The sequence below is a fragment of the Schistocerca americana genome, chromosome X (genome assembly GCF_021461395.2).
Source record: "Schistocerca americana isolate TAMUIC-IGC-003095 chromosome X, iqSchAmer2.1, whole genome shotgun sequence".
NCBI lineage: Eukaryota > Metazoa > Arthropoda > Insecta > Orthoptera > Acrididae > Schistocerca > Schistocerca americana.
In genome coordinates this window covers 631,504,106-631,531,715 of record NC_060130.1, presented here as the reverse complement: position 1 = coordinate 631,531,715, position 27,610 = coordinate 631,504,106, and the positions used below count along the sequence as shown (strand labels likewise).

Below are 27,610 nucleotides of genomic sequence, written 5' to 3'. Positions count from 1 at the left end.
AGCCAGTTCAGTTTCTCACCAGACCATTTCGTGATTGAAAAGGCTGAGATTTTAACAAGACGATTCACTAGCCAGTGACAATACATGTGTGATACCAGTTTTGTATGTACTGATATAATTAACTGCAAAACATCTCTTTCGAGAGAAGTATCAGACTTAATTTCCTCACATCAAAGCCAGTTCAGTTTCTCACCTGTACATAATTCTAAAGTACTGCCCATCAGTATGCTACTACTATGTCAGAAGACACTTGGAAACTGGTTTTCTCTATGCTATTCACAGCCATAAGTGTATTGTCAAACATGAAAAGCATTTGTAAGTTGTTACATTAAATTAAGGGTGATACTAGAGAAATGAGACCACCCCTCAATACAATTGTATTCTCTCTACATTATCACTTGACTACACTGTAGAATGCAAAAAATTCTTTGAATACTTATTTTTATAGGCCTAAAGAAAGGTGCATTACATTTGGGTTTCACAGGTGTATCATTAAACCAAGAAGTAATGAGTCACTGAGACAGTTGGTACCATCTATTTCAAACAACCCCATGCATAGAAGAAGAAGAAGAAAAAAGAGAAACAATATTTCTCTGCACCAATGTTCTCCGTAGTTGCACTTGCTTTGCCAACACCAATGCAGTCCCATTTAAAATCAACCAAGTTAAAATGTGTACACAATACATACTGTCCGTAAATCACTTGATTGCTATACTCCTTACTACTAAAAGGACAGAATTTTTTTCACGCAACACCATCCACCTTCCTGAGGTGCAGCACCACAGTGTTTTGATTGTACAATCTAGGCTCAGCCCAGTTAAAATTGTGTGTGCTGCATTTGCGTTTAAGATTCTTCCAGAATTTTGCATTGAGAATAACACAAAGAAGGGAGAGGCAGTTCATTGGTGCAATGGAACTCGGAGTCAAGTTTCCATGGTGTGTATGCTGAAATGTGTTCAGATTAAAACACAACATTCCTTTAGGGTGCAGAGGAGAGCAGTTGTCTGCAACATTGATCTCTTTGAGAGCAAGACTGAGTGTAGTAAAACCTCAGTAATTAGAGCCCTGGCAATCTGAGACTCCATTTATTTTGATGTGGACAATGGATGATTACTATGTTTAAAAAATTCAAAACTATATCATGGATAAAATTGAAAATTTGTGACTAGTGGCTGAGAAGCTTGTGCATACAGTGAAAGTCAAGATTCACTGATTGTGAAGCCATGAAAAGACTAGTAAAGACCTTTGTCTGTGGTTTACTCAGCAGTGAGCTAAAGGAAGTGCAATAAGTAGTCTAATGATTCAGAAGAAGGCACTTTAATTTTGACAGGATTTAGGAAGTGAGAGTTTCTCTGCAATTTCCAGTAGGCTGATTGGTGGAAAAGGCGATATAGTGTGCGCCAGCTTTAAATCTGTGGTGTAAAGTAATCCACTGACAGCGGAACTTTCGGAGTGATCCAATAAAAAATAAAAATGTAATAAATCAGGAAAATCCGTCACTGAATTGAGTTTATTATAGTGATGAGGCAGGACTCTGTTATAGCATGCCCCAGATTAAAATGCCAGCAGCTACAAATGATCATTCTGCTCCAGATTATGATAAATCAAAAGAAATAGTAACAGTCCTAGCTTGCAGCAGTGCCCCATTCAAAAATATGCAGATGTTGACCTTAACAGTTTTGCATAAAAATTGAAAAAGTGCATGCATGTATATCTTAGTTTTGCCGTAGTCTTTTTTGACACCTTCATGCCACACCAAAAAATACTTAACAGGCAAAAAATTACCACCGAAAGTAATCCTTAATCTAATGTAAGTAATGTAGTATGTCACCCCAAAGTTGAATAACTTAGTGGTGGAGATATTTATGCAATTTTCATACCTCCCAATACTACTAGCTGTACAAATAGGTTTTGTTGGGGGCAACTGTAGTGGTAATTATCCATGTTTCAGAAATAAAATTATCTCAGCTGTATGCAGTTCATTTCTGAAACTTTGACTACTAGCCTTGTGCAACCAGTGGACCGATAAATGCTGGTGTGTTTGAAAAAAAGTATCAGAGTAAGTTATTACCACATCTGCACTTCACAGAGAACGAGCACCAATCAGCACAAACTGCTATAACAAAAATTAATTTAAAGGGTGATGTTGACTGGTTTGCAGAAGCTTGGTTGAACCAAAACAATAAGTGTGAAGTGACAGACAGTGTGGAAAGTGTAACTAAAGGAAACAGACATTGTAGTTAGAAAGAGGATGATGGCGTTAATAAAGTAAGTCTTAGTGATGGAATGTGGCATTTGAATTACCACTGCGCTGCGTGGAGAAACACAATGTGATGACATCAACTGACGACATACTGCCACAAAGATTGTGGGGCTACACTGCTAAGAACAAGAGTTCTTCATAAAACAAACTATAGATCTTATTTTATTTTCAAAAATAAAATACGCATAGTAGAAATACTCGTGCTAATAAATTAAGGATGATTGCAGAATGTGATGGCACACAATGTGACACTACACAAAACTGGCACTAATAGCATAGGCACATAGGGAACAGACACAACACAGATCTGCAAGTCCACGGTATTGGTGATAAGTTGAGAAAACTGTCCCGAAACACATGTGCTACAAACGCCACTGTTCCCTGCGCATGTACTCAGACATCAAAATGGGATATGATCACTGTGCACACATACACAGGCCGCACAATGGGTTGATCCGGATCAGGTCGTCGAGCAGCTGCTGGGGTATATCCTCCCATTCTTGCACCAGTGCCTGTCGGAGCTCCTGAAGTGTTCTAAGGGTGTGAAGACGTGCAGCGATACGTCGACCGAGAGCATCCCAGATGTGCTTGTTGGGGTTTAGGTCTGGAGAACAGGCAGCCCACTCCATTCACCTGATATCTTCCGTTTCAAGGTACTCCTCCATTATGGCAGCTCCGTGGGGCCGTGCGTTACCATCCATCAGGAGGAAGGTGGGACCCACTGCACCTCTGAAAAGGCGGACATACTGGTGCAAAATGACATCCAGATACACCTGACCTGTTGCAGTTCCTCTGTCGAAGACATGCAGGGGTGTACGTGCACCAATCATAATCCCAACCCACACCATCAAACCACGACCTCCATACAGGTCCCTTTGAAGGATATTAAGGGGTTGGTATCTGGTTTCTGGTTCACGCCAGATGAAAACCTGGCAAAAAATCATTGTTCAGACTATAACTGGACTCGTCCGTAAACATAACCTGGGACACTGTTCCAATGACCATGTACTGTGTTCTTGACACGAGGCTTTATGGGCTCTCCTGTGACCAGGGGTCAGTGAAATGCACCTTGCAGGTCTCAGGGCGAATAAACCATGTCCGTTCAGTCGTCTGTAGACTGTGTGTCTGTAGACAACTGTTCAGTGGCTGCAGTAAGGTCCCGAGCAAGGCTACCTGCAGTACTCTGTGGCCGTCTGTGAGCGCTGATGGTGAGAAGTCGGTCTTCTTGTGGTGGTGTACACTGTGGACGTCCTGTACTGTAGTGACTGGACACATTTCCTGTCTGCTGGAATCATGGCCATAATCTTGAGATCACCCTTTGTGGCACACAGAGGGCCCGTGCAACGACCTGCTGTGTTTGACCAGCCTTCAGTCACCCAAGTATGCTATCCCTCATAACGTCCTCAATGTGTGTTCTTTGAGCCATTTTCAACACACAGTCAACATTAGCACATCTGAAAACGTCTGCACACATGATCATACCCCAAGGTGATTTAAACCCGCAAACTGCCCACCGGAGCATTGTTTTACGATGTATCAGTATTATCGTTAATTTAAGAGTGTAGTTGCACAGTAATTAAAGTAGTGTGTGTGTGTGTGTGTGTGTGTGTGTGTGTGTGTGTGTGTGTGTGTGTGTGTTTTAACAGGAAGTGATGTGTTCTACTAGAACATTATTTATTATAGAAACTTAGAGTAAAATGTCAAGTGATGAAATAACTTTGTTTCCTGTAATAATACTGTGGACATGAAGTTATGAATCTATTTTTAAAGATGGTGCATCTAAAACTGTCAATTTTTTGTGTGATAAGTATCCCAAACTCAAGCTGCGCTTGCTCCCAATTACCTTCAATTACTGAGGTTTTACTGTAATGATGTAAAAACAATTGTTTGTCAAATGAACTGTGTGGCAGTAACCTTATCTTCATGGAGATCACATGGATGCAAGAAGACAAACTGTCATAGTCTAGTGTATTGGAGCTTTGCAAACAGTTGGTGGCTGACAAAGTGAACATGTTCGAAAGTATGGTGCTGTCCATTCAGTAAAAAAGATTTGGAATGTATTTCACTGAAATGGATAGACTGGCAGTCAGTACTTCTCATACACTCTTGAGTGATGCACTTCTATACTCCTATCTGATAGCAGGTAGCACCCACCCCTATTTGCTGTGATTGAGGAAATACATAAAACATTGGAGAAATAACTGCACCCTGTCTGAATTGTGCCTTTATTAGTCTGTGAAGTTTAGTGCTTAATATATTTGTCTTAACTGTACCCTGTTACCAGTGTATCACTGTGTACAATGACTTGGTAGTCAAGATGACAATTCTACATTTGCTGAGCAAATTGGTGCATTTGTAAACATGATGTAGCGTGTAGAAAATGTCTAATTGAAACATTTATTACTGTATTTGAGTAGATCAGATGCGCTCGATTGTTGTTCGTTGTTATTGTAACTCGCTAAAATTAATAGAGGAATTGTTTAGGCCCAATGCACTAAGGCCCAGTTCCTTTCGTATTAGATCTTTCAATATAATGTTCAGATTTTTCAACTCAGTTTTGTGATTAACAAAAAGAACACACAGGATGATTATAGTTAACTTTCAGAATTTTTGTGTAAACAGTGCCTTTGTTTCCATTTCCTTCGTAAAAGGAATAATTCAGTTTGGTGTGGATTGTTGGCATACTGTTGCCTCCTACAAATTCAAAGTATAGGACTTGATTCCTGGTTGCTTCAAATAGTCTGTTTTTCTGGCATTTTTGTGATACATTTCTTTCATTTATTGTGATACACTTCTGGCAATGCTTTGTGTATGTGTAAAATTCCGTATCCATGGCTTGATTTCCACATTAAATTGTTAGTGTACTGTCGACCCAATCAACAGAGGAAAAAAGTAGTTAAGGGAACCAATTTGCACATTTGAAGTAGTCAAGGGCATGTTGCTAAAGTAGTGCATTAGTGGTGGGGTACACAAAACCATTTGAGCATTGAGACTGTTGATGATTCTTGCTTCAATGGCATAATTGGCACTGCACTTCCGTGAAAGCCCTAGTCTGGTGCAGTTTTAGCTGGTCATTTAAAGTCATTGCAGCAAGTAATCTGCCTAGAGTAAAGGAATTCATTCTCAGTAGGAGTGAATTGTGTTATCTAAACAAGCCTTCAGTTTGGTGGTTTCCTTACTTCAGTCACGCATGAGTTGTGTTATAATTTTAATATGAACTCTAATTTATTTTTAATTTTACTTTATTCTTCATCTATGTTACTGTAACATTGTTTCATCATACTCCCTCTGTTATAAATGCAGTACATACTCTGTTCTCTATCGAAAATTGTCCTACAGATAAAAACTGTAGTTAATTGTAATAGTTATCTTTGCAGCTTATGAACTCATGTCTGAACAGAAGTCTTTATACCATATTAACAAAGTTTGCTGCTGCTACATAGTGGCCTGGGGAGGGGGGATGCCCCTCACTGTGTTATTTACCTGGGATTTTGCAGGTTTTGTTTGTCAGAGTATTGTGTGGTGTTCGAAAACTGTTGTTGTCCTTTGTGTGCTTCATTTTATGTGGGCTTATTTATGTTGATCTACCGGATTACTCTGCAATTCATATTAGTGTTTGTATATTTCTTGACCATTCCTCTCTTGAATGGTTTGTTTGGGAAAATGAGCACTGAAATCTTCTCATGTGAGCTCGTACGTATTTTATTGCAGTGGCCATTTCTTCATGTGTAAGTGGAACTCGACCAAATGTTTTTGCATTTGGACTAGAAAGTTGATGATTCAGATTTCATGGCAAGATCTCACTGCAAAAAAAAAAAAAAAAAAAAAAGCCTTTATTTTAATACTTGCTGCACCAACTTGCATGTCATATCCATGAGTCTTCCCCTCACCCCCCCCCCCCTCTCTGTTTCTTTTTGTGATATTCAAATGAGCTGCTGTTGAACTGTTTTAGATGTCCTCTTGCCATTCCTACTTGGTAAGGAATCCCATACAGCACAGTAATCCTCCAGATCAGGACAGCCAAGTGTCATTTAGGGAGTCTCTTTAGTAGATTTGTTGCATCTTCCAAGTTTTCTACCAATAAAAAGCAGTCTTCCAGTTGTCTTCCACACAGAATTTTGTGTGTGATGGTAACAATTTAAATTGTAATCATCAGATACTTACTGAATTGATGACCTTTAAATTTGTAGTATTTATAGTGTAGCTGAAATTTAATCGATTATTTAGTTTTTGTGTGGAGGACTTTACACTTTGTATTGTTTGTGGTCAATTACCACTTAGTGCACTGCACAAAAATTGTGTCTAAATCATTTTGCAGTTCATTTTGATCTTCTGATGACTTTACTAGACAATCAACAAAGTGTCTTCTCAAAAGTCTCCAAAATTGTTTGTAGGGCCAGAGAAGAGTAGAGGGACTATGAAATTTCATTGGGAACCCCTTGTTTCACTTAAGTCTTAAACAACTTCCTGTCAGTTACTATGAAATTCGAAATTTCTGACAAGAAAGGTTGAATCTAATCAAACAGCTGGGATGGTACTCTAATGGCACACAATTTGATAAGAAGCTTATAGTGAGGGACAATGTCAAAAGCCTTTGGGGAAAATGGAGTCAGCTTTAGCAATTTTCTAGATAACTCATTGTGTCGTGTGAATAATGCCAGTTGTCTCCAATAAGAACAATATTTTCTGAATCCATGCCGTTTGTTTTATTCAAATTGTCTGCTACTGTTTCGTAAATGTTTTTGTCACTGATAATTGAATTGTTGAGCTGTAATTTTAGCTGTTGGCTTTGCCATGTATTATTTAAGTGATCAGTCAGGTAGGTTTTCGTGACTTGCTGTTTCTCTCTTGTCTGTGCATTCTGTCTCTTGTCTGTGCATTCATATGACCATCACATTCAAGATGCGCAGTATATCTGGGGATGTATGTGCAGGCTCTTGCTACAGGAACTGTTAGTATTATAGATAGCCAAATGTGTTCAGAAACAGCAGTGAATCCTATAAAGTGTCTGTCTGATATTATTAATCTGACAGTGTTTATGGGCAATAACTTACTTACAGGGACCCATTATTGTCAGAAAATGTGTGAAATCCAGGCCCATGGACTGGTTTTCTGTAGTTACTTGTGGAACCAAAAGTGAACCAAGCAAATCAGCAAATAGAAGTTCCCGGTGGCTCGGGGTGGCTACTGGACAGTACCTGTCGACCCTCAGAAAAGAGTAAGAGAAGAGTACTTCGGTTAGGCCTTGTTAAAGTTCTGTAACAGCTATAGGACATGTTCAGTATTGCAAAACAGTAGGACTTAAGGTTTTGCTACATGTTTTTTAATTGAAGAAAAGACTTAGTGTTTGAAAGTCTACACCTTCTGAATGCAAATAGAGCCTAAGAGGCTTACTAGAACATGGCCATGTATGATATTAGCCACTGTTCTAATAAAGCAAAGCAAAATCTGTGATTAGCATTGGCAGTACTCTGGACAACAGCTTTTGTTTTTACTGATGTTCTTTGTGCCCTGTACGTTGGTGGAGATAGAGAATTAAGACTATTGAAGCTGAAGACATCATGTCATGAAGACTTGAGCAAACAGTGTGTGTCAAAAGACTGGCTTTGCATTGGTAACTTTGTGATATAAGTATCAAACTATATCAAGGAAAGTCTGCTCAGTCTACCTAATGTTTGGTTTTGTTGACTTCAATCATTCTGCTGTTCCTGGTATTTATTTTTGTAGTCATATCCTTTCTTCACCACATAAGGACTAAATTACATGTTGTTGAGGAATGGGTGTTCATTACTGAGAAATACTAGCAACCAAAAGCTAGTACAAATGGTTGGAACAGCCAACTACTTAAGAACATGTATTATTATTTTGCACAGATGTAATGGAAGTATGAGCACTGAAAACAACAACCACTGATAGTTACATTAAGCCATTTCAGGTGGTATGACTCCCCATATAAAATTATAAAGCACTGATAAAACCGACGCCCGTAGTAAAAGATGCAGAGGGGGATATGTTGTTGGTTTCAATAATTTTACTTGCCTATTACAAGACTTGTAATGCCTCTTCGTTGGTAGACTGTTAACAGCAGCATAGATGCCTGTAAAAATATCGCATCGGTTCTAAGAAAACTGTTGAAGCAGTCAAGTTGCAAAGAACCTGATGTGGAGCAATGTGTCAATAATACTCTCATGCTCATAAAGTAAGGGTAATTGCAGAATGTGGTGCCATGCAACGTGGCACTACACAAAAATGGCACTAATAGCATGGGCACATAGGGAACACACACGACACAGATCTGCAAGTCCACGGTATTGGTGATAAGTTGAGAAAACTGTCCCGAAACACATGTGCTACAAACGCCACTGTTTCCTGCTCATGTACCTTGACATCAAAATGGAATATGATCACCGTGCACACGTACGCAGGCCGCACAAAGGGTTGGCATATTCTGGATCAGGTGGTCGAGCAGCTGCTGGGGTATAGCCTCCCATTCTTGCACCAGTGCCTGTCGGAGCTCCTGAAGTGTTGTAGAGGTGTGAAGACATGCAGCGATACGTCAACCAAGAGCATCCCAGATGTGCTTGTTGGGGTTTAGCTCTGGAGAACAGGCAGGCCACTCCATTCGCCTGACATCTTCTGTTTCGAGGTACTCTTCCACGATGGCAGCTTGGTGGGGCCATGCGTTATCATCCATCAGGAGGGAGGTGGGGAACCACTGCACCCCTGAAAAGGCGGACCTACTGGTGCAAAATGATATCGCAATACACCTGACCTGTTATAGTTCCTCTGTCAAAGGCATGCAGTGGTGTATGTGCACCAATCGTAATCCCACCCAACACCATCAAACCACAACCTCCATACAGGTACCTTTCAAGGATATTAAGGGGTTGGTATCTGGTTCCTGGTTCATGCCAGATGAAAACCCGGCGAGAGTCACTGTTAAGACTATACCTGGGACCACTGTTCCAATGACCATGTACTGTGTTCTTGACACCAGGCTGTATGGGCTCTCCTGTGACCAGGGGTAAGTGGAATGCACCTTACAGGTTTCCGGGCGAATAAACCATGCCTGTTCAGTCGTCTATAGACTGTGTGTCTGTAGACAACTGTTCAGTTCTGCGGTAAGGTCTTGAGCAAGGCTACCTGCAGTACTTCGTGGCCGTCTTCGTGCACTGATGGTGAGACATTAGTCTTCTGGTTTTGTACACTGTGGACAACCTGTGCTGTAGTGCCTGGACACATTTCCTGTCTGCTGGAATCGTTGCCATAATCTTGAAATCACACTTTGAGGCACATTGAGGGCCCATGCTACGACTTGTTGTTTGACTAGCCTCCAGTCGCTGTGGTATTGTACCCTCTCATAACGTCATCAATGTGTGTTCTTTGAGCCATTTTCAACACACAGTCGCCATTAGGACATCTGAAAATGTCTGCACACTTAGTAACTGCACCGTGCTCTGACATGCGCAAAGACACCTCTGCATATGTGGACTGCTGCCAGCGCCACCTTGCGACGACCGCAGGTCAAATGCACCGCATGTTCATACCCCGTGGTGATTTTTAACCTGCAAACTGCCCACCAGAGTGCTGCGAAGTCAAGGGAATTCTGACCAAAATGATGATAGGGTTAAGAGTGGCAAGAGTACAATTATCAGCAATGAGCCATTGATAGGGGCGTCTTATTGTATTCTTTCATAGGTGGCAAAAATATAGTATTTAAGTTCTTGTGCATGAGAGTGAGGAACTCGTGAAATAAAATAAAATAGCTTCTCACACCATTCTCCTGCACATTCAGTCAACGGTTTTGCAGTGGAATCGGAAGCTTTGACATTTGGAATGTGCTTTCTACTGTCAGTGCTTTTTGGTGAGTAACTACTGTTGTCTCCACTCTAGTGACTGATACCATTCCCAGAAAGAAACAACAATAATTAGACATGTTGTGTTCTACAATAGCTATATAATCCGGTTTTTCTGAAGGTAGTTATACGAAAGTATTTTCTTCTCGAGTAGTACTCAATCATTCCAGCTTAAACACAGCTTACAATACACTGAGGTGAAAATTCATGGGGTACTTCTAATATGTCTGATCTCCTTTTGCCAAGCATAGTGCGGCAACTCAGCACAGCATGGACTCAACGAAACATTGGAAGTCCCCTGCAGAAGTATTGAGTCATTTTGCCTCTATAGCTGTCTATAATAGCAGAAGTGCTGCTGATGAAGGATTTTGTGCATGAACTGACCTCTCGATTAAGTCCCATAAATGTTCGATTGGATTTATGAAACTTCCTCGCAGATTAAAACTGTATGCCGGACCGAGACTCGAACTTGGGACCTTTGCCTTTCGCGGGCAAGTGCTCCTTCCTTCCAGTAGTGCTAGTCCTGCAAGTTTCACGGGAAAACGTCTATGAATTTCGGAAGTTGGGAGACGAGGTACTGGCGGATGTAAAATTGTGCGGGCGGTTTGTGAGTCATGCTTTGGTAGCTCAGTTAGTAGAGCACTTGCCCGCAAAAGGCAAAGGTCCCATGTTCGAATGTCGGTCTGGCACACAGTTTTAATCTGCCAGGAAGTTTCAAAATCACGGCACACTCTGCTGCAGAGTGAAAATTTCATTCTGGATTGGATTCATGTTGGGCGATTTGGGTGGCAAATTCATTTGCTCGAATTGTCGAGAATGTTCTTCTAGTTGGGAACAATTCTGGCCCAGTGACATGGCACATTGTTATCCATAAAAATTCCATTGTTGTTTCAGAACAGGAAGTCCATGAATGGCTGCAAATGGTCACAAAGTAGTTGAACATAACCATTTTTAGTCAATGATTGATTCATTGATTCAGTTGGACTAGAGGACCCACTCCATTCCAGATAAACAAGATACACACCGTAATCGAGCCACCACTAGCTTGCTCAGTGCCTTCATGGGATCTGCACCACACTCAAACCATACCACCACCACTTAACAAATTGAGACTCATGTGACCAGGCCGTGGTTTTACAGCCTTCTAAGGTCCAACCAATATGGTTGCGAGCCCAGGAGATGCGCTGTTGTCGAAGGCAGTCATGTTGTGGTTGTCTGCTGCCATAGCTCATTAATGCCAAATTTTGCTGCACTGTCATAACGAGTAAGTTCATTGTACTCACCACATTATTGTGGTTATTTCACACATTTTTGCTTTTCTGTTAGCAGTGACAACTCTATGCAAATGCTGCTGCTCTTGGTTGTTCAGGACGTTCATTGTACGCAGTGAGGGGTAATATGTGAAATACGATAATCTCTGCCCACTCTGGACACAATGGGTCCGAGAGTATTGAACTTCCTTACGATTTCTGAAGTGGTATCTCCCACACATCTAGCTCCAACTACCATTCCATGTTCAAAGTCTTTTAATTCCCATCATGCAGATACGATCATGGTAGCCACGTTTTCACTTTGGTCAGCTGAGTACAAACGACAGCTCCACCAATATACTGCCCTTCCACACCTTGCATATGCAGTACTACTGCCATCTGTGTATGTGCATATCGCTGTTCTAAGACTTTCGTCACATCAGTGTATGTTAATGTGTGTTACTAATGTTCTAGCAGGTAAGAGTGATACACAGTTCACCAATTTTAAATATCTCTCTCTCTCTCTCTCTCTCTCTCTCTCTCTCTCTCTCTCTCTCTCTCTGTGTGTGTGTGTGTGTGTGTGTGTGTGTGTGTGTGTGTGTGTGTGTGTGTGTGTGTGTGTGAGAGAGTCACCGCCAGACACCACACTTGCTAGGTGGTAGCCTTTAAATCGGTCGCGGTCCGTTAGTATATGTCGGACCCGCGTGTCGCCACTATCAGTGATTGCAGTCAGAGTGCCGCCACACGGCAGGTTTAGAGAGACTTCCTAGCACTTGCCCCAGTTGTACAACTGACTTTGCTAGCAATGGTTCACTGACAAAATACGCTGTCATTTGCCGCGACGATAGTTAGCATAGTCTTCAGCTACGTCATTTGCTACAACCTAGCAAGGCGCCATTACCAGTTACTATTGATACTAGGAATCATGTACAATCATGAGCGACGTTCACCATTAATGGATTAAAGTTAAGTATTCCACCAGCTACGTCCGTTTTTTATAAATTCTAATTTCCTTGACCTGTTCCAGACCTCATGCCAGCCTGCGTGAGCTCAAACGCGTGCCTTTCGGCTTCCTCTAGTAACACGGTGTTGGCTCTCCTGCCGACCTACAACAGCTTCTGTTTCTAGAGAAATGTTGCTCTTTAATTTCAAAAAAGTTTGCGTCCCATGCGTGTTGGTACAATGCCTGACAGATATTGAAATCAGCTTTTGTGTTGATGATTAACTCCTCTTAACTTAATTTTTCAAGATGTGGAATACAAAAGTTTAACATGAACTGTTGAAAATACAATTTCTTGTCGTGAGCATAATTGGTTGTGCAACAATATTGCTGTACATAGTTATGCTTAAATTTTTTTGCTACATTTATTTCTTTTTCCATGTAGCTTTTCTTTCATGTGAATATGCATACAGTTTTGTCCAATATATAGTATTTTTTAGGGCCGTAAATAGAAACATAAAGATTACACTTTGTCTTTTTAGCACATGGGGTGACTGACACTGTTGAAGCTGATGCCAATGATAACACATCTGACAGCATAAAACTTGGAAACAGAGTAATTACATGTGAAAACAGTTGGAATAACTATACATTTTTAAAATAAATTGTTTAGCCCTTCAGTGTCATTAGAGAGAAAATCATAATTCGTGCTCTGCAAAGATAGTATAGTGGTAACAGAAACAAAATTTGCATGCGGAATGCCATTGTGCCAAATGGGGAATCTGTAAAGCAATAAATCACATTAAAGTAAATTTACTGCTGAAAATACTGTTCAACATGACCTGGCTCATTACACGATTTGTGCTCAGGTTCAGACATGTGAAATGTTTTCAGAGTATAGCTTGTGTGCGTGACGTAACATAAGTTTATTACGAAGATTTAGTCTATTACCAAATAAGACACTTCTAAGTTCCCATTTTAGTTTTATTGTTGACGTATAGTAAGGAAACTGATCCCCCTTATGTTCGCATCAATGATACGTAGTTGATGCAGACTTACGCATCGTCTTCTTTCTTTTCTTAGGAAAGTTTGTGAAAGTGGTGTTCTGTAATACATTAAGAGTATGCCGTGTGCAACTTTTAAAAGGCATGTATGTGGCTAGATCAGCATATTTTAATTTGATGGTTGACACAATGCAAGTACAGTATTTTATTATAAAAAAGCCAACACTAACACTGGCTTAAATTGAAGGTAGTCAGTGAGGAAACAGTCACCAACTAAATATTTTGTTGGAAACATGTCTGTTGGTGCAACTGGGTAAACACAGCAAGAAAAGCACTTAATGTATATGCATTGTTGTAGAAGAAATAAATGAACTGTGTGACTCCTGGATGGTGTTTGGGTTATGCTGATGCCCCAATGGGTTTATTTCTGGCCTCTTATAATTTGGTACAAGTAATTTGAAGTGCCCTTGGCTTTATAATACTACATTTACTCGATCACTTTTCCATAAATCTATTTGCTCTCATCACTTCTGGTTGGTCGCGTAATAGCTTCAGTATCGATTCTGGATATAAGGATGTAGCTGCTAGATTTCGAGTCCCACAATCGATTTTCCCTTCAAGTAAATGCTTTACTGCAGTTTGGTTGTGATTGTCAGGTTATAACTAGCTTCTTAAAATGTTGAGTGATGTGGAAGAAGTGATTTAGGGTGATATGAAGTAGTAACACTGAACATCCCAGAGCGGTGTTAATTTAGTGTACAGTTAAGGGTATTCCATAAAGGCTGAATATAGGAGGAGATATAAGGCACTAGCAGTGATAAAAGTTTGGTAGACTTTCTTTTTTGCGTTATCCATTGTATTGGGTTTTCTGCTGTACTGGAAAATGCTGTTATTTTCATGATTAGCAATAGGTTTTTAAAAGATTTTTTATTCGTTGTTTATGCAGAGTATAGGATTTTTCTTTGTCCAGGTGCTGTAACACGTAAATTATATTTCACCTCCTGATGTGGTCTCTTGTGGAAAAACGCGCAGGATAAAGGTCAGTGGAACCATTGAGATGCCTTGCGCAAAAAAAGAAAATACGGTAGAAGAGTTTGTATTGAGGAAACAAAATAAGCTAGAAAAGCACGATATTCACTACTAGAACAGGAATGGGCACGGCCAGAGTAGAGCAACAAATCTGCTGATGTCGGCAGGCGTTAACGTCGTGTTCCGTCATTTGAAATCGATGGTGGATGTCTTGACGTTTCGTTCCGTGACGTTCAGTGTGGCTCTGTCTGTAATCCTTTGGAAGTTTTCTCTCCAATTCAGATCACCAAAAAAATTGAGTACCATGTTTCAAAATAAAGCACTTCGCACTTCTGTCCACTGCGCGCGAGATCTAGGTGGGTCTAATTTCTCGTACATTAAGTGGTGTCAATAGGATTCTTAATTGTCTTTCATTGAGGATACACCACTAGAATTATAAAACATCCACATGGAATTCTTCCTATCTGTTAAATTTCGACTGTTCTTATAATATTTCACCGTGTTGAGTAAGTCGAAACAATATGTTGATAATTACTTTTAGGACGTATTATCACAACTGAATAAAACCATTAGTGTTGCGTACGCGTTTATTTGCAAGCGATTTACAGACACTAATCTTGTATAACTGACGCTCGGAAAACTTTTCTTCGCTCGGGCTCTCAAAATTGATTTGGTTATAAGATGTTAACACAACGGAAAAAGATTTCTTACATTCGTATTTCGTCTTCCTGTACCGTGTAAACTTAGGGTAAGACACTGCAACTACCGCCTCTACAATTTGCGCCGTAATTTCCGTGGCCGTTGCCACCTTATCGTGACTGTTGCTGTGTCAAAAGAAGTAAATGAAAAACAAACGTTTCAAATAAAGATAAAAGGGCTAAAAACTCTTGAACTGCCTTCAGTTCCTTTTTTTGTGATGTTTTATTTGTGCTCGTTTTGTTATATCGACTATTTACAAAGCCAACCAGATTTTTCTGTTAGCACTTGGAGCTGTTTTATAGCAGACTGTCAGGTCATTGAACTTGAATTTTGGTTCGCAAATTCGCGCCAGCTAATTTTAGAGCGTTATTGTTGTGTGTGCGGCAAATAAACATTAGTTGTGACCAGTATCTTTGATTTTGATAGAGACGCGTAGTTTCGGCTCGTGGCGCCACAAGGCATGAAGCCTACTTCCAGTGTGACACGATGGTCGGAGATACGGAGGAAGTGTGTCGACCGCATAACCGATAACCACGGCTATAATCTTGCGTTTTAGCCGCGCACTTGCAGTGTGTAAACGCCTTATGTCACAAATATCTTCGAAACAATACGCGAAAGCGCATTATTTTTGCGAGAAAAATTGAGAAGGTAATTTTTAGGCCAAACCTAAATTTTTCAAGCCGTGTATTTTTCCCTTATATTGGGTCATTGTAGCTTATACAGTGAAACGTTATTGTATTACCACTGTTAAGTTATTTTACATATTAAGAATATTCCGTCGGAACATTAACAATATCATAAATCATTTTATCCCAGTTATAATTTCCTGGGAAAATCTATAACAAGATTATAAATTTACAGTAAACAGCTAGCACCTCTAATTCAGTTTTTTGAGTGCTGTAACTTGTTTGAGATAATAGTTTATCATCATCAAATAGTGCGTTTTCACCACCACCTTCTTTGTGAACTTAAGGTTTTATTATGACAAATCAATATGCAAGTCACAGTAGCTTTTGTAGCCGTTCAGGTAGGAACTACCTCACAGCACTCAGCCAGAAATGGCTCTGGGTATGCTTCATTGGGCATAATATTCGGTGTCTCCCCCCCCCCCCCCCCCCCCCTAACCTCGGGAGATGTGAATCTCAGCTTAACTACTCACACTGCAAACGGGTTGGTTGGGGGAGGGGTGGGTTATAACCTGACAGGGAGGTACCATTCCGACATAAATCGTTAGTGAACAATTTATAGTGCACCTCACATGTATTGTGTGACCACGTACATGGCTTGAAATGTATTTATGTAGTTGTTTGGTAGAATAGGACAAGACATACTAATCAGTACTCTCTCTATCAGAGTAAATGAGTCTTTGATAATTACTAATATTAGAGTATGGTTCAGAGTCTCAGGAACTGAAAGTATCCCAAGAAATGCCCAGGGGGGAACATGTTTAAATTTTAACTACAACTAAACAGTTAACTGCCATCCGTGATGAAGATAGTGACCATTGGAAGGGGGAGTAATTCTACATTCTAGCAGAAGTGCTGAATGTCTTAAAGTATAGTGAAGGCATGCCAACATTTCATGTTGATCCTAATATCATAACTGAAGGAGAAATAGTTGGAGTATAAGAGGCAACAGAATTGAGAAATAAGTAAATAGGGAGTTGATAGTTACAATGGCTATTATTCTTAACATTGACAATCTCGCAGTGACGAAAATTTTGCTTTGATGAATTCAGATGGAGTTCAGGTACAGCACTAGATCTTCACTCCCGTGCATTGATGAAATCCTTGGAAATATGAACATACAATGAATGCATATGAGAATGATGACATCACTGTTTGATCCCCTCCTCCAAATAAACCAATCAACCAATAAAACTACCAGATTCAAATGTGGTTCAGCTGTGCATGAGCAAAGTACACTGTGAATTGCACCTCAGATCTTTCTCAGCTGTTTTGATAACTGCTCGTGGTGTGGCAAGAACAATAAATTGAAAGAGCTGAAGGTCAACAAATAGGTACACTAGAGGAAGGAAGGAACTTAACAACAGGGGTACCGCCAGTGTTTGCTACAGTGTGTACACTTCTACGTGGAAGTAAAATGTTGTAAGTGTACAGACTGCTACACGTGCTGCATAAAACAGCTGCTGCAAATAATGCCTGAATCTGCTGGTGAACCGGTAAATCAGTACTATTCCTGTTAATTCTGAATGCTGAGCACTGGCTGTGGTTAAAACAGCCAACAATGTGCATGGAAAAAGACTACCCATCGTTTTATATAAAAATAATGAAAAACATTGACTTCATGTGTGTCAGATCAAAACGGACTTTAATCAGGAAAACATTCAGAAGTGCAAACAAATTCTAAGTGCATATGGTTTTGATAGGGGGACGGGGGTGTGAAGATGAATACAGAACACAAATTAAACTAAGGTGTGTTAGGCAAAAGATATGGCATGTTAAGATGGTCATGAACAATACCAACAAATACACTTATGGTAAATATATGATGATGGAACACATGAGTTGCCTTGGGATTTTCCAATTTCCAGACATGGCTGTTGTATATTCCTTCTGTCGTGGATTGTAAATAAACAAAACCTACATCTGGAAGTTTGGGATGTTTACAATTTGGTATACATAACCAGTTTCAGAATTCCATGGAGTGGGGAAAGTCACCGGTTCATACATATTGCACCTCTTGATACTTCAGTGGATGTGTGCCTATGTCATGCAGGATGTTCCACATATCAGCAAGGAGTATTTAGTTCCTGTGCTATGGGTCGTGTGCTGGTGCTGAGGTTGTCATCGATTCATTGTAACACAGTGCTCTCAAACTAAACATTTGGTCATGTTCAAAATGTAACATGATTGGGTAACCACCTCTCTTGGAAATTGTTCTGCTTATAGGTGCATTGCTGCAAGGCTGTTGCATCATGCCTCCTCATAAATTAGATGTGAATTAGTTAACTTGGTTTTAAAGTAATAGGCCATCAAGAACCTGTAACTTACATGCAACACAACATGTAAGCAATAATAATGGTTGTTTATCTGTAGACATAGACGCTGATATCAGTAATTCAAACTTAAAATTCAAGCAGTAAGATGTAATTATGTAGCAAATAGGGTCCCAATGACAATGTGTGGCATACTAAAGAGTCAGAATAGCCATGATGGTGGCCTAATGAAATTCTATTGTCAAAACTTTCTTGAATGCTTAGCAGGGCCAGTGACATCTGTGTCACATAGAAGTGTTCCTTTTTATCCCCCCCCCCTATTAAACATCCAAGTTTGTATGCATAGCCAAAACAAAGATTCTCTGAGAGTGAGTGAGTGAGTGAGTGCTTGTAATAAAACTGTTGTAAAATTCCAAAGTCATTAGAAAATTTTCTGAATTTAGTTTGAACCCCAGAAAACTATTTTTCGTATGAAAGATAGCCTGAAAAAATAGTTGGATTAATGTGCGGGGCTGGTTGGATTTGCAAGTGGGATGTGAAAGGTCGTGATGTCAAGAAAGCTTGCATCTTTATCATCACATATTTTATATTATATGACAGTTTCCAGACCAATATTCACATGGTTAGTAATATCTGGATAGTGTTTGGACAGTCAGATCTTAGGTTTTTCATTTTTTGAGATGAAATCTGCTTAACCTTGTCTGCATTCACAGGCACAAAGAACACACACCACTATGTGTCAGAAAGTCCTGATGATGTTATGCAGCCATGACATAATGTTCAAATTAAAGCTTGAGGCATCATTTCTGTGTTTTATTTTAGTTTTCCTATACAGTCTTGTCAAATCTTTTAATAATTTAGAAAGATGGTTAAAACTTCGGTTGTGGACATGTTTCTTTAATTTTTACAAAACTGTTCTTCTCTTTTCTTCACAGGCTGACTGAAGGACTACAACATAAAACATGCGTGAATATAAAATTGTAGTCCTGGGAAGTGGTGGTGTAGGAAAGTCAGCACTAACAGTGCAGTTTGTTCAAGGTATTTTTGTAGAAAAATATGATCCAACAATAGAAGACAGTTACAGAAAGCAAGTGGAAGTGGATGGACAACAGTGTATGCTAGAAATACTTGATACAGCAGGAACGGTAGGTACTGTTTGTTACTTTGTTGGAAGTTGTTGCCCTCGAATCTTAAGATGCTAATTTGACTTCCCTTTGTCGTAAGTCACATTGGTGTGTACTTACACATATTTAAGTAGAGGAGTTTGCCTCTTCTTTTTACATTTAAATATACATACGTATGTTTCTCTATTGATACAATAAATATATCCCTGTAACACAAATAGGTACAGTAAGTAATTAAATCTTCATCTGCGAATCTGGTGATGAAGCTCCGAGGTTAGGAAAAAGTTTGCTTACAGGGTGCACCCCTTTTGAGATTTTTCCTTGGGCTGGATCACAGTTCACAAGCACATGGTCACAACACTTCCTTTCCTGTCATCACTAACACAGAAATGCGCATTTTGTAACTGGATCTCTGTTTTTGTGCTACTCTTATGTAACCCTGACATTTTCTAACTCTTACATCGTCTACTGTATACCTCTTTTGCTTGCTACTAATGGCAGTGTTAGGCTGATAGTGGCAAATTAACCAGGGGTCAGTGTGTCTGAGAGGACTGATCACAATGTTGCCTCACTTGCACCTTTAGAGTTTGTGTACATAAATCCCTCTTCAGCCCCTGAACATAAATATAGAGTTCTCATTTGTTTTGTTTTGACACCAGCTTAAAATCCCAAGTATACTCAGACACTTTAAGAAGAGTTCTTTGAAAAAATAAAATCCTGCTTATCTCTTCCAGCCCTGATAGGTAGATGTTTGGCCGCTAGAGAACATCTGGTAGGCCTAGTACATTTGGATACTGGCTGTCGTGTATTGGTTGAGGAGGTTGCCTGTAGGTATCATCATTACTGTGGGCAGCTTTGTCTCCCTCCTGTACTGTTGTTTATGCAGCGATTTCAAAAAATGATGGCTATAGTGATCCTGAGTTTGACATTGAATTGAGCGACTCTGAAAGTGAAGATGAATGTGACATTACTTCTTTAGAAACTGAAAATGACGACAGTTCATAAGGTGAGCGACAAATGCTCACCAGTAATAAAAGATAAATACATCCACTGTGCTCTGGCCAACTCCTCAAAGATTTATGTTCATAGGAAACGGTTGCGAAATACATGGTTAGACTTCATAGCTAAACAAAAACTAAAAATGAACTTCAGGTTTCAGGATATTTTAGTCAAAAGTATAGTGCACAAGTATACTGGGATTTTATCATTGGTAATTTTCAAATTTTTGTAATTTGTTGTTATGAGCTTTAAAAGCTATCTTTATATGTCTGTATGTAACATCATTCATTATAGGATGTTTTTCATTAATTATTTTTTGAGGCCTAATATTTTAAAAAATCACTAAGGGGTTAATCAGTTTAAAGATAATTTCTTTCTCCTTTAAATTTCACAACCTCATGTGTGTCAAGTTAAATGAACCACTTTAATCTGTTTGGGTGTAATGTTATGAACTACCAATTCATTAATTGGAGTACAACATTTGGTCCTGGAGTCCATAGAACACAAAAACGTCCTCTCCATTTGTGCTTGTTAATTTCCTTGACTGCCCTCTTCCCACACTTTCAACATGTAGTAGTACTTTGTCTCCTGATTTGAATTCCTGTGTGTGTTTTTTTTTTTTTTTTTTTTTTTTTTTTTTTTAAAAAAAAGTGTAGTCATTATACTTTGTATTCTGCTCTTCACATTCCTTATTACAACAACTTGCCAGCTGATGCATGTGGCACATCCCTTTCTCCTGCAATGCATGGCCACCCATTTAATGCCTCCTCCCTGGACAACTTCTTTGATCACAAGTATGGGGCGTGTCCCTCTTCTCTATTTCCTTCTGGAGTTCACTTTTGGCTCTTACTCTGGCAGCTTAACTTCACGCTGCCTGCTACTTTCCCGACGGATGTGAACCTTCCACCACCTCGGCTCCGTGCGGCGACCGATGTTCACCTTGACATTCATTCGCTTCCTCTTCGCCTCACTCTATCGCCTTCAGTTTCACGACCATTGGATGGAACTTCACGATAGTACCTTCGTGTACACTGACCGTGGTGTCAGGTGTGCCTTCATCTTTGGCACAGACTTTTTTCAGTATCAGCTTCTGGAACACTGCTCAGTATTTACAACAGAGCTCTTTGCCTGGTGATGCCACACAGTACATTTGGTAACGCTGGGTTTTCAATGGAGTCATCTGCTCCGACTCGGTGTGTTCTTCAGAATTTCTGTGTGCTCTACACTGTACATCCCTTAGTGCGACAGGTCCAGGAAAGCTGTCACTTGCTCACTCTTGATGGCACCACTGTGATGTTTATGTGGGTTCCTAGTCACTTTGGTCTGACAGGAAATGAGGCTGCTGATGCTGCTGCCAAGGCTGCAGTCCTTGTACCTCGGCCCACTAGTTCTTACATTCCCTCTGGTGATCTCTGTGTTGCTGTCTGTCACCAGATCGTGTCACTTTGGCATCACCTCTGGTCCTCCCTTCATGGGAACAAGCTCCAGCTCATTAAGCCACTTCCAGTGGCTCGGACGACTTCCTCTTGGTCATCTCGCTGTGAGATTATTTTAACTAGATTGTCTCTCGAGCACTGTCTTTTTAGCCATCGCCATTTGTTAAGTGTGGGAGCACTTCACATTCATTATTAAACAACTTGCCATCTGATGCCTGTGGCACATCCCTTTCTCCTGCAATGCACGGCCACCCATCCTAAGCCGCCTCCTTCAATTACTCCTTTGATCACAAGTATGGGGCGCATCCCTCTTCCCTGTTCCCTACCAGAGTTCAGCACTTTGTGCTCATTCCGCTCAACCTTAGATGGTCCACCATTTCGTGATGGAATGTCCTTTTTTTAACCACTTACGTTCTCATTTGTGTTTGCTGTCTGAGCTATCGGCCGTTTCAGTGAACGATGTGTGGGCTCTCAACTGTGTTTTACTTTCTATCTGTCATAGCAATATGGTGAAGGATATCCTTTTTAGTTTCAGGACCTCCGTTTCTCTGTGGCATGTCTCATAGACCTTTCTCCAAGTCCCTGTTTTCAGTGGTCTTCTCTTCCATCAATTGGGATTCACATGTAGTCATTTTTAACTCCTTTCTTTGTCGTAGTGCTCTGCAGTTCTGGCATGGGCGTGTATGACCCTAGTTGTTTTTGCACCCGAAAACAAAACAAAACATCCCTTTCTTTAGTTCTGTTATGTACAGTAATTATCTTAGTTGTATTGTACCTTGGCCAGATCCTGTTGTAGAATCCCAGGAATGTTGCTCTTGAAAAATAACTTAAATGGAGCAAAGCTAGCTGAGGAATGCGATGTGTTGTTATATACGGAAATGGCTAAATGCATCCATTCATTCCAGCTTTCCTGCATCATTCCCACATAGTGGCATTGATATTCTGTTAACATTGATGTGTCCTTTTGATGTTCTGTTTACTTCCGGATAGTATACATGCGATTGAATCACGTTGATCTGTAGTGCATGAAAAACCCTCTGTAACATGTTAAGTTGGAAGTTTGTTCGTTGTTCATTCAATGTTACTGACGGTATTCTGCAATTGTAAATTATTCTCTGTACTAAGACTTGTTTTATTGTTAGCAGCCTGTTGCGTTATAGGCTCTGCTATAACAAACTTTGTGAGGGCATCCTGAAACGTTAGGACCGGTCTGTCCCATTTCGTTGTTATCTGAAGCAGTCTGACTACATCAGTATTGTCGCAGAAGAAGCTGAGGAGCACTGCGGTGTAGTGGTTATGATACTAAACTGTTGCATGGAGGGCCGTGAGTTCAAAACTCACCTGGACTGCACAATTTTAATTTCTATATTCGGTTCGAGTACTTTCTAGAAGTATCGACAAATGTCAATAATCATTCTACTGGAATGTTCTGTAGCTGTATATATACTGTGTGTGTTCTGGCCGGAGGCAGTTCACTCTATGCTCTTTTATGTGCAAGTTCTGAATAAACCTTCATTAAGTGAAGTTAATATCCATCATTCATCTAATTACACCTTCTTCGACATGACGTTATTCTGGTGGAGACACTGGGTGTTGGAACTTGTGATAGCGCACATTATCGATGACACAGTGGCTCCCATCAGGCCACAACAGAGTCGCTGTTTATGTGGCGAGAAACCAGAGTTGGAGCCATATTCAACAGATCACAATCTACCGGAGACAGAAGAAGAGGACTTTACGATAACAGCAACTGTGTGCCTCCACACAAGGCATCCTTCTGGGTTCTCTGGACGATGGCCAAGATCCAAACAAGTGGCTGAAGATATATGAACGTATAGCCAAATTTGGTGCACTATTTGTGTGTTTGGCTAATGTATCTTTCTACTTGGAGGGAACTGCCAAGCAATGGTATGAGAACAACGAGGAGAAGTTCACAAGCTGGGAAGCATTCCAGGCGGAACTGCGCAAGTATTTCGGCAACACACGACGACAGAAGTGCAAGGCTGAAGATAAAGTGCAGGGCACAGCGTCCAGGAAAAACTACAGCATCCTGCATTCAAGACGTCTTGGAGCTGTGTAAAAAAATGGATCCTAGAATGAAAGTGGAAGATAAGGTTGCACATCTCGTGAAGGGTGTTGCTGAGGGCATGCATCAAGCCCTACTCCTGAAGGAGCTTTCAACAGGAGACTTCATACAATTGGTGCCAGTATATCGAGACCATGCACCAGAAAAGAATTACACGCAAGAAGTTTGAACAGCTTCCAAACGTCGTATTGATGTCTATGATGGAGGAAGCAACTGATTTCACAAGTGTTCATCATCAGATAGTGAGAGGGGAAGTTCAGAAGGCACTTGCATTGCACGGCAAGCAAAAAACAGACGCTTCAAGAGGTCATAAGGGAGGAAGTGGAACAGACATTGAACTGAATCTCTCGTCCTTCATTTCCCTTTAAAACGATGAAAACATAGAGACCCAGGCGGAGCTACATTCCTGCAGTGCCACATGAGGAACCTGTTTGGGCACCAAGGAAGACTGACATCTGGAGGACCCAGAATAACCAACCAGTATGTTTCCACTGTGGACGACAGAGACATGTGGTGCACTATTGTTGAGAAAGGTGGCAGATATTTGATGATGCCCGCGCCAGAAGACAACTGACCAATCTTAGCCGATGCCAACTCCGGGACAACGAAGACGAACAAGTTGATGTGGGTGCAGGACAAAGTAGGTCACCATTGCCACAAGCTAGCCACCGGAGAGGATGCTCCCCAACACACTGATCAAGGTCTCCATTTGCTGTTTAGAAGCTGCAGCTGATCACCTAGCCGCTGCAACCTGGAAAACTGAAGGGTGCAACCTTCCTTGGAGGTGAGGCCGCCAAAGAGAAAACTCCTCCACGGTCGATCACTACAAAAATGATAGGAAACAAAGTCGATATCCTCATGGATGGCTGACCAGCCCAAGCTCTTGTGGACTGTGGAGCATCATATTCAGTCATTTCGGAGAAGTACCGTCGCCAGTTGCAGAAAACCGTATTCGTCAACAACAAAACATCTCTGCTGAAGGTGACTAATTGGAAATATGTAAAACCTACAGGACGATGTCATTCGTGTGGGTATAAGTGGCCATACTCAGCCCTTAGAATTCATTGTCTTCAAAGGGTGTAGTTGTGACGTCATTCTCAGATGGGAATTTTTGGAAGCTTCTCAGGCAATTATAGATTGCGGTTGCTCAAAGATTATGCTAGACGAGATGAGATGCTGTGGACAGGAAGATGCACATCAGAGTGTGTGGAGACTATATGTGCTGGATGAAGTGATCATTCCTGCAGTCAACGCTAGAAATGTAACTGTCACGTGTCGTGCCATGCATCAACCCATGGATCTTGTAGTGGAATGTAAGAGAAGCATACCACTGAAGAATGACTTGGTCATCCCAGCCTCTGACGTCTCGTTTAAGAACGGATTCGATGAATCGTGGCTAGTTAACTGTCGCCAAGAACTGCAGGTCCTTCCCAAGACACATGTGCATAGCAAACGCTGAGCTGTTAATTGAAGAACAGCTGAGCATCATAGAAACCTCCCATGCCAAATCTGTGGGCAAAATTAGCACTACCACTGCGAGACAAGATCTCCTAGCTCAACTATCACCAGATCTCACTAAGGAACAACAGAAGCAGCTACTTGCCATTCTTTAAGAGATCTCTGAAATGTGTCAGCAACTGCACGTCAAATAATTTGTGATGAGGTAGAGAAAATGATGAAGAATGGCACCATTCAGCCTTCGCAGATCCCATGGTCATCACCGGTGGTCCTCGTCAAGAAGGATGGCAGTTGGCACTTTTGTCTTGATTACAGGAAGCTTAATAAGATAACTAAAAAGGACGTTTACCCTCTTCCACGAATTGACGATACATTAAATTGTCGGAAGGGGGCTAAGTTTTCCTCAACCATGAACATGTACTCGGGATACTGGCAAGTCGAAGTAGATGAGGCTGATCGTGAGATAACTGCATTCATCACCCCAGAGGGCCTGTATGAGTTTAAGGTAATGCCGTTCAGTTTCTGTAATGCACCAGCAGCTTTCGAACGGATGATAGATAATCTTGTAAGGCACCTGAAGTGGACATTGTGTCTTTGTTATTTAGAATACATTATAGTGTTCTTAGAGACATTTGATGAACATACAAAAAGACTGAGGGCCATTCTTAAGTGTCTCCAACAAGGTGGACTGAAACTTAATCCAAGAAAGTCACTTTGGAGCAAAAGAAATCAAAATACTTGGACACCTTGTGTCAAATGGAGGTGTGAGGCCAGACCCAGAAAAGGTGAGATCTATAACGGAATTTCCTATTTGTAAAAGTATTAGAGATGTGAGAAGCTTCCTTGGATTGTGTTCTTATTACTGTCGTTTTATCAAAGACGTTTGTATCAAAGCCAACCCACTCCAAGAGTTGTTAAAAGCTGATGCTAAATTTATCTGGGGTGATGCTCAACAAGATTCTTTCAATGTGCTGCGAAAAGCTCTGATGACTGACCCTGTACTTGGTCTGTATGATGAGAGAGCACCTACAGAACTATACACAGATGCCAGCGGGTATGGGATCGGTGCTGTTCTGGTGCAGATTTCGGATGGAAAAGAGAAGTTTATAGCCTATGCTTCTAGGATGCTTCCAAAAGCCGAGAGAAACTACTCAGCTACAGGAAGAGAATGCACATGACATTCCTCACTTTCTCCTGTGTCAGGTACTGATTCTACCTTTACTTTAGGATTTCTCAATATGACCAGTTCCTCTGTGTTATTCACGATACTTGTGATGAATGTGTGTGTCTGCACATCACCAAGGCTAGAGGCAAATGAACGCCCGTTTGCAACTGCTGCTTCTCTACTATTCCTTCTGTCAGATCTGTGTTCTGCACTTGAATCGTTAAACTCTTTTCATCTGTTTGCCCTTTCCATACATTGTCTCACAGACTTTCCTTTCTGTCTATTGCTCATCTTTGCTCTTTGTTCCCCTTAGATGTGGTATCTTATCTTTTCTGGTTCCTCACTTTGTAGGCATCTCTTGTATTTCAGCCTAGTCCGATCATACCTTCCCAATGATACCTATGGTGTCACATTTGGCCATGAAACTTGTTTCTCTTGGTGTGGTTCCCTCCTGGTCAGTAACTTTTACAGAATCATTTCCTGCTCTTGGCGCCTGAGTGCAGCTTTGCCATTCTTTCTGAGTCTCCATATTCACTAGCCTAGCATTGGCATTACACCGTCAGGGTAAGTGTCCCGGTCCTTTACAAACTTTATATATCACAGGTCTCACCTGATCATGTAGTCCTGCATGCCCATTAAGATCGCATCGACGACACCCTATCGGTCGGACGTCTCCAATTTTTGCCTAGAGTTTCCTCTATCCTTCATGGTGGGGGTGGAGGATGAGATGCCTGTTTATCTGCTCTACCACAACTTGGGTGCATGTGGTCTGTTTTCCTGATGTGTTTCTCCATAGTGCAGTGTCTAGCATGATGATCTCGTATCTTACACCTGAAACAATAACCTTTCTGGCGACTGGATTCATTGAACTTCTTTTTTAAAAGAAGTGATGGATGTTTCTTCTGTTAACACTAGAGCCACTAATTGGGATCATGTTAAATCCTGTCCTCCTGCTCAAGACCGTTTCAATCCTCTCATCTTAGATTCCCTGTATGAACACTGCTCGCACCAGCTTCCCAATTAGAGCACGGTTACTGTTAATGTCTGATGCCATCATCACTCCCTGGATGGAGTGAAATTGGGGTTGCAATGTATCAGCACGACTTGCCCATATGGCCATACTTTAGCTTTCTCTGTCTACTAGACTAGAAAGTCCATTTTTGACTCAGGTCCCCAATAAAATTCATTTCACAGCTGCCCATGTTACTGCCAAATCACATGAAAGTAGTTTACGTAGAGCTGCACCCACAATCCTGGTTTTAGTAAATTTTAGTAGCATGTAATATCTCTGGCATGGCATTGGTTCAAATGCTAGGTTACAGCTGTCCTTCAATTCCCTAAG

At 40.8% G+C, this 27,610-nt stretch overlaps 1 protein-coding gene across 3 annotated transcripts in view; it reads left to right on the top strand.

Annotated features, from left to right (window-relative positions):
• Window positions 1–27,610, top strand: part of LOC124554962 (ras-related protein Rap1) — a 56,179-nt gene that overhangs the window by 7,780 nt on the left and 20,789 nt on the right. For 2 of the 3 annotated variants that reach the window (XM_047128668.1, XM_047128669.1), the window contains one exon: window positions 18,936–19,145. In XM_047128668.1, coding sequence (XP_046984624.1) covers window positions 18,963–19,145 — 183 coding nt within the window. In that variant the 5' untranslated portion in view covers window positions 18,936–18,962. Of the gene's footprint in view, window positions 1–15,561; window positions 15,690–18,935; window positions 19,146–27,610 lie in introns of those variants that run through there. The other variant, XM_047128670.1, reaches the window with a different exon arrangement.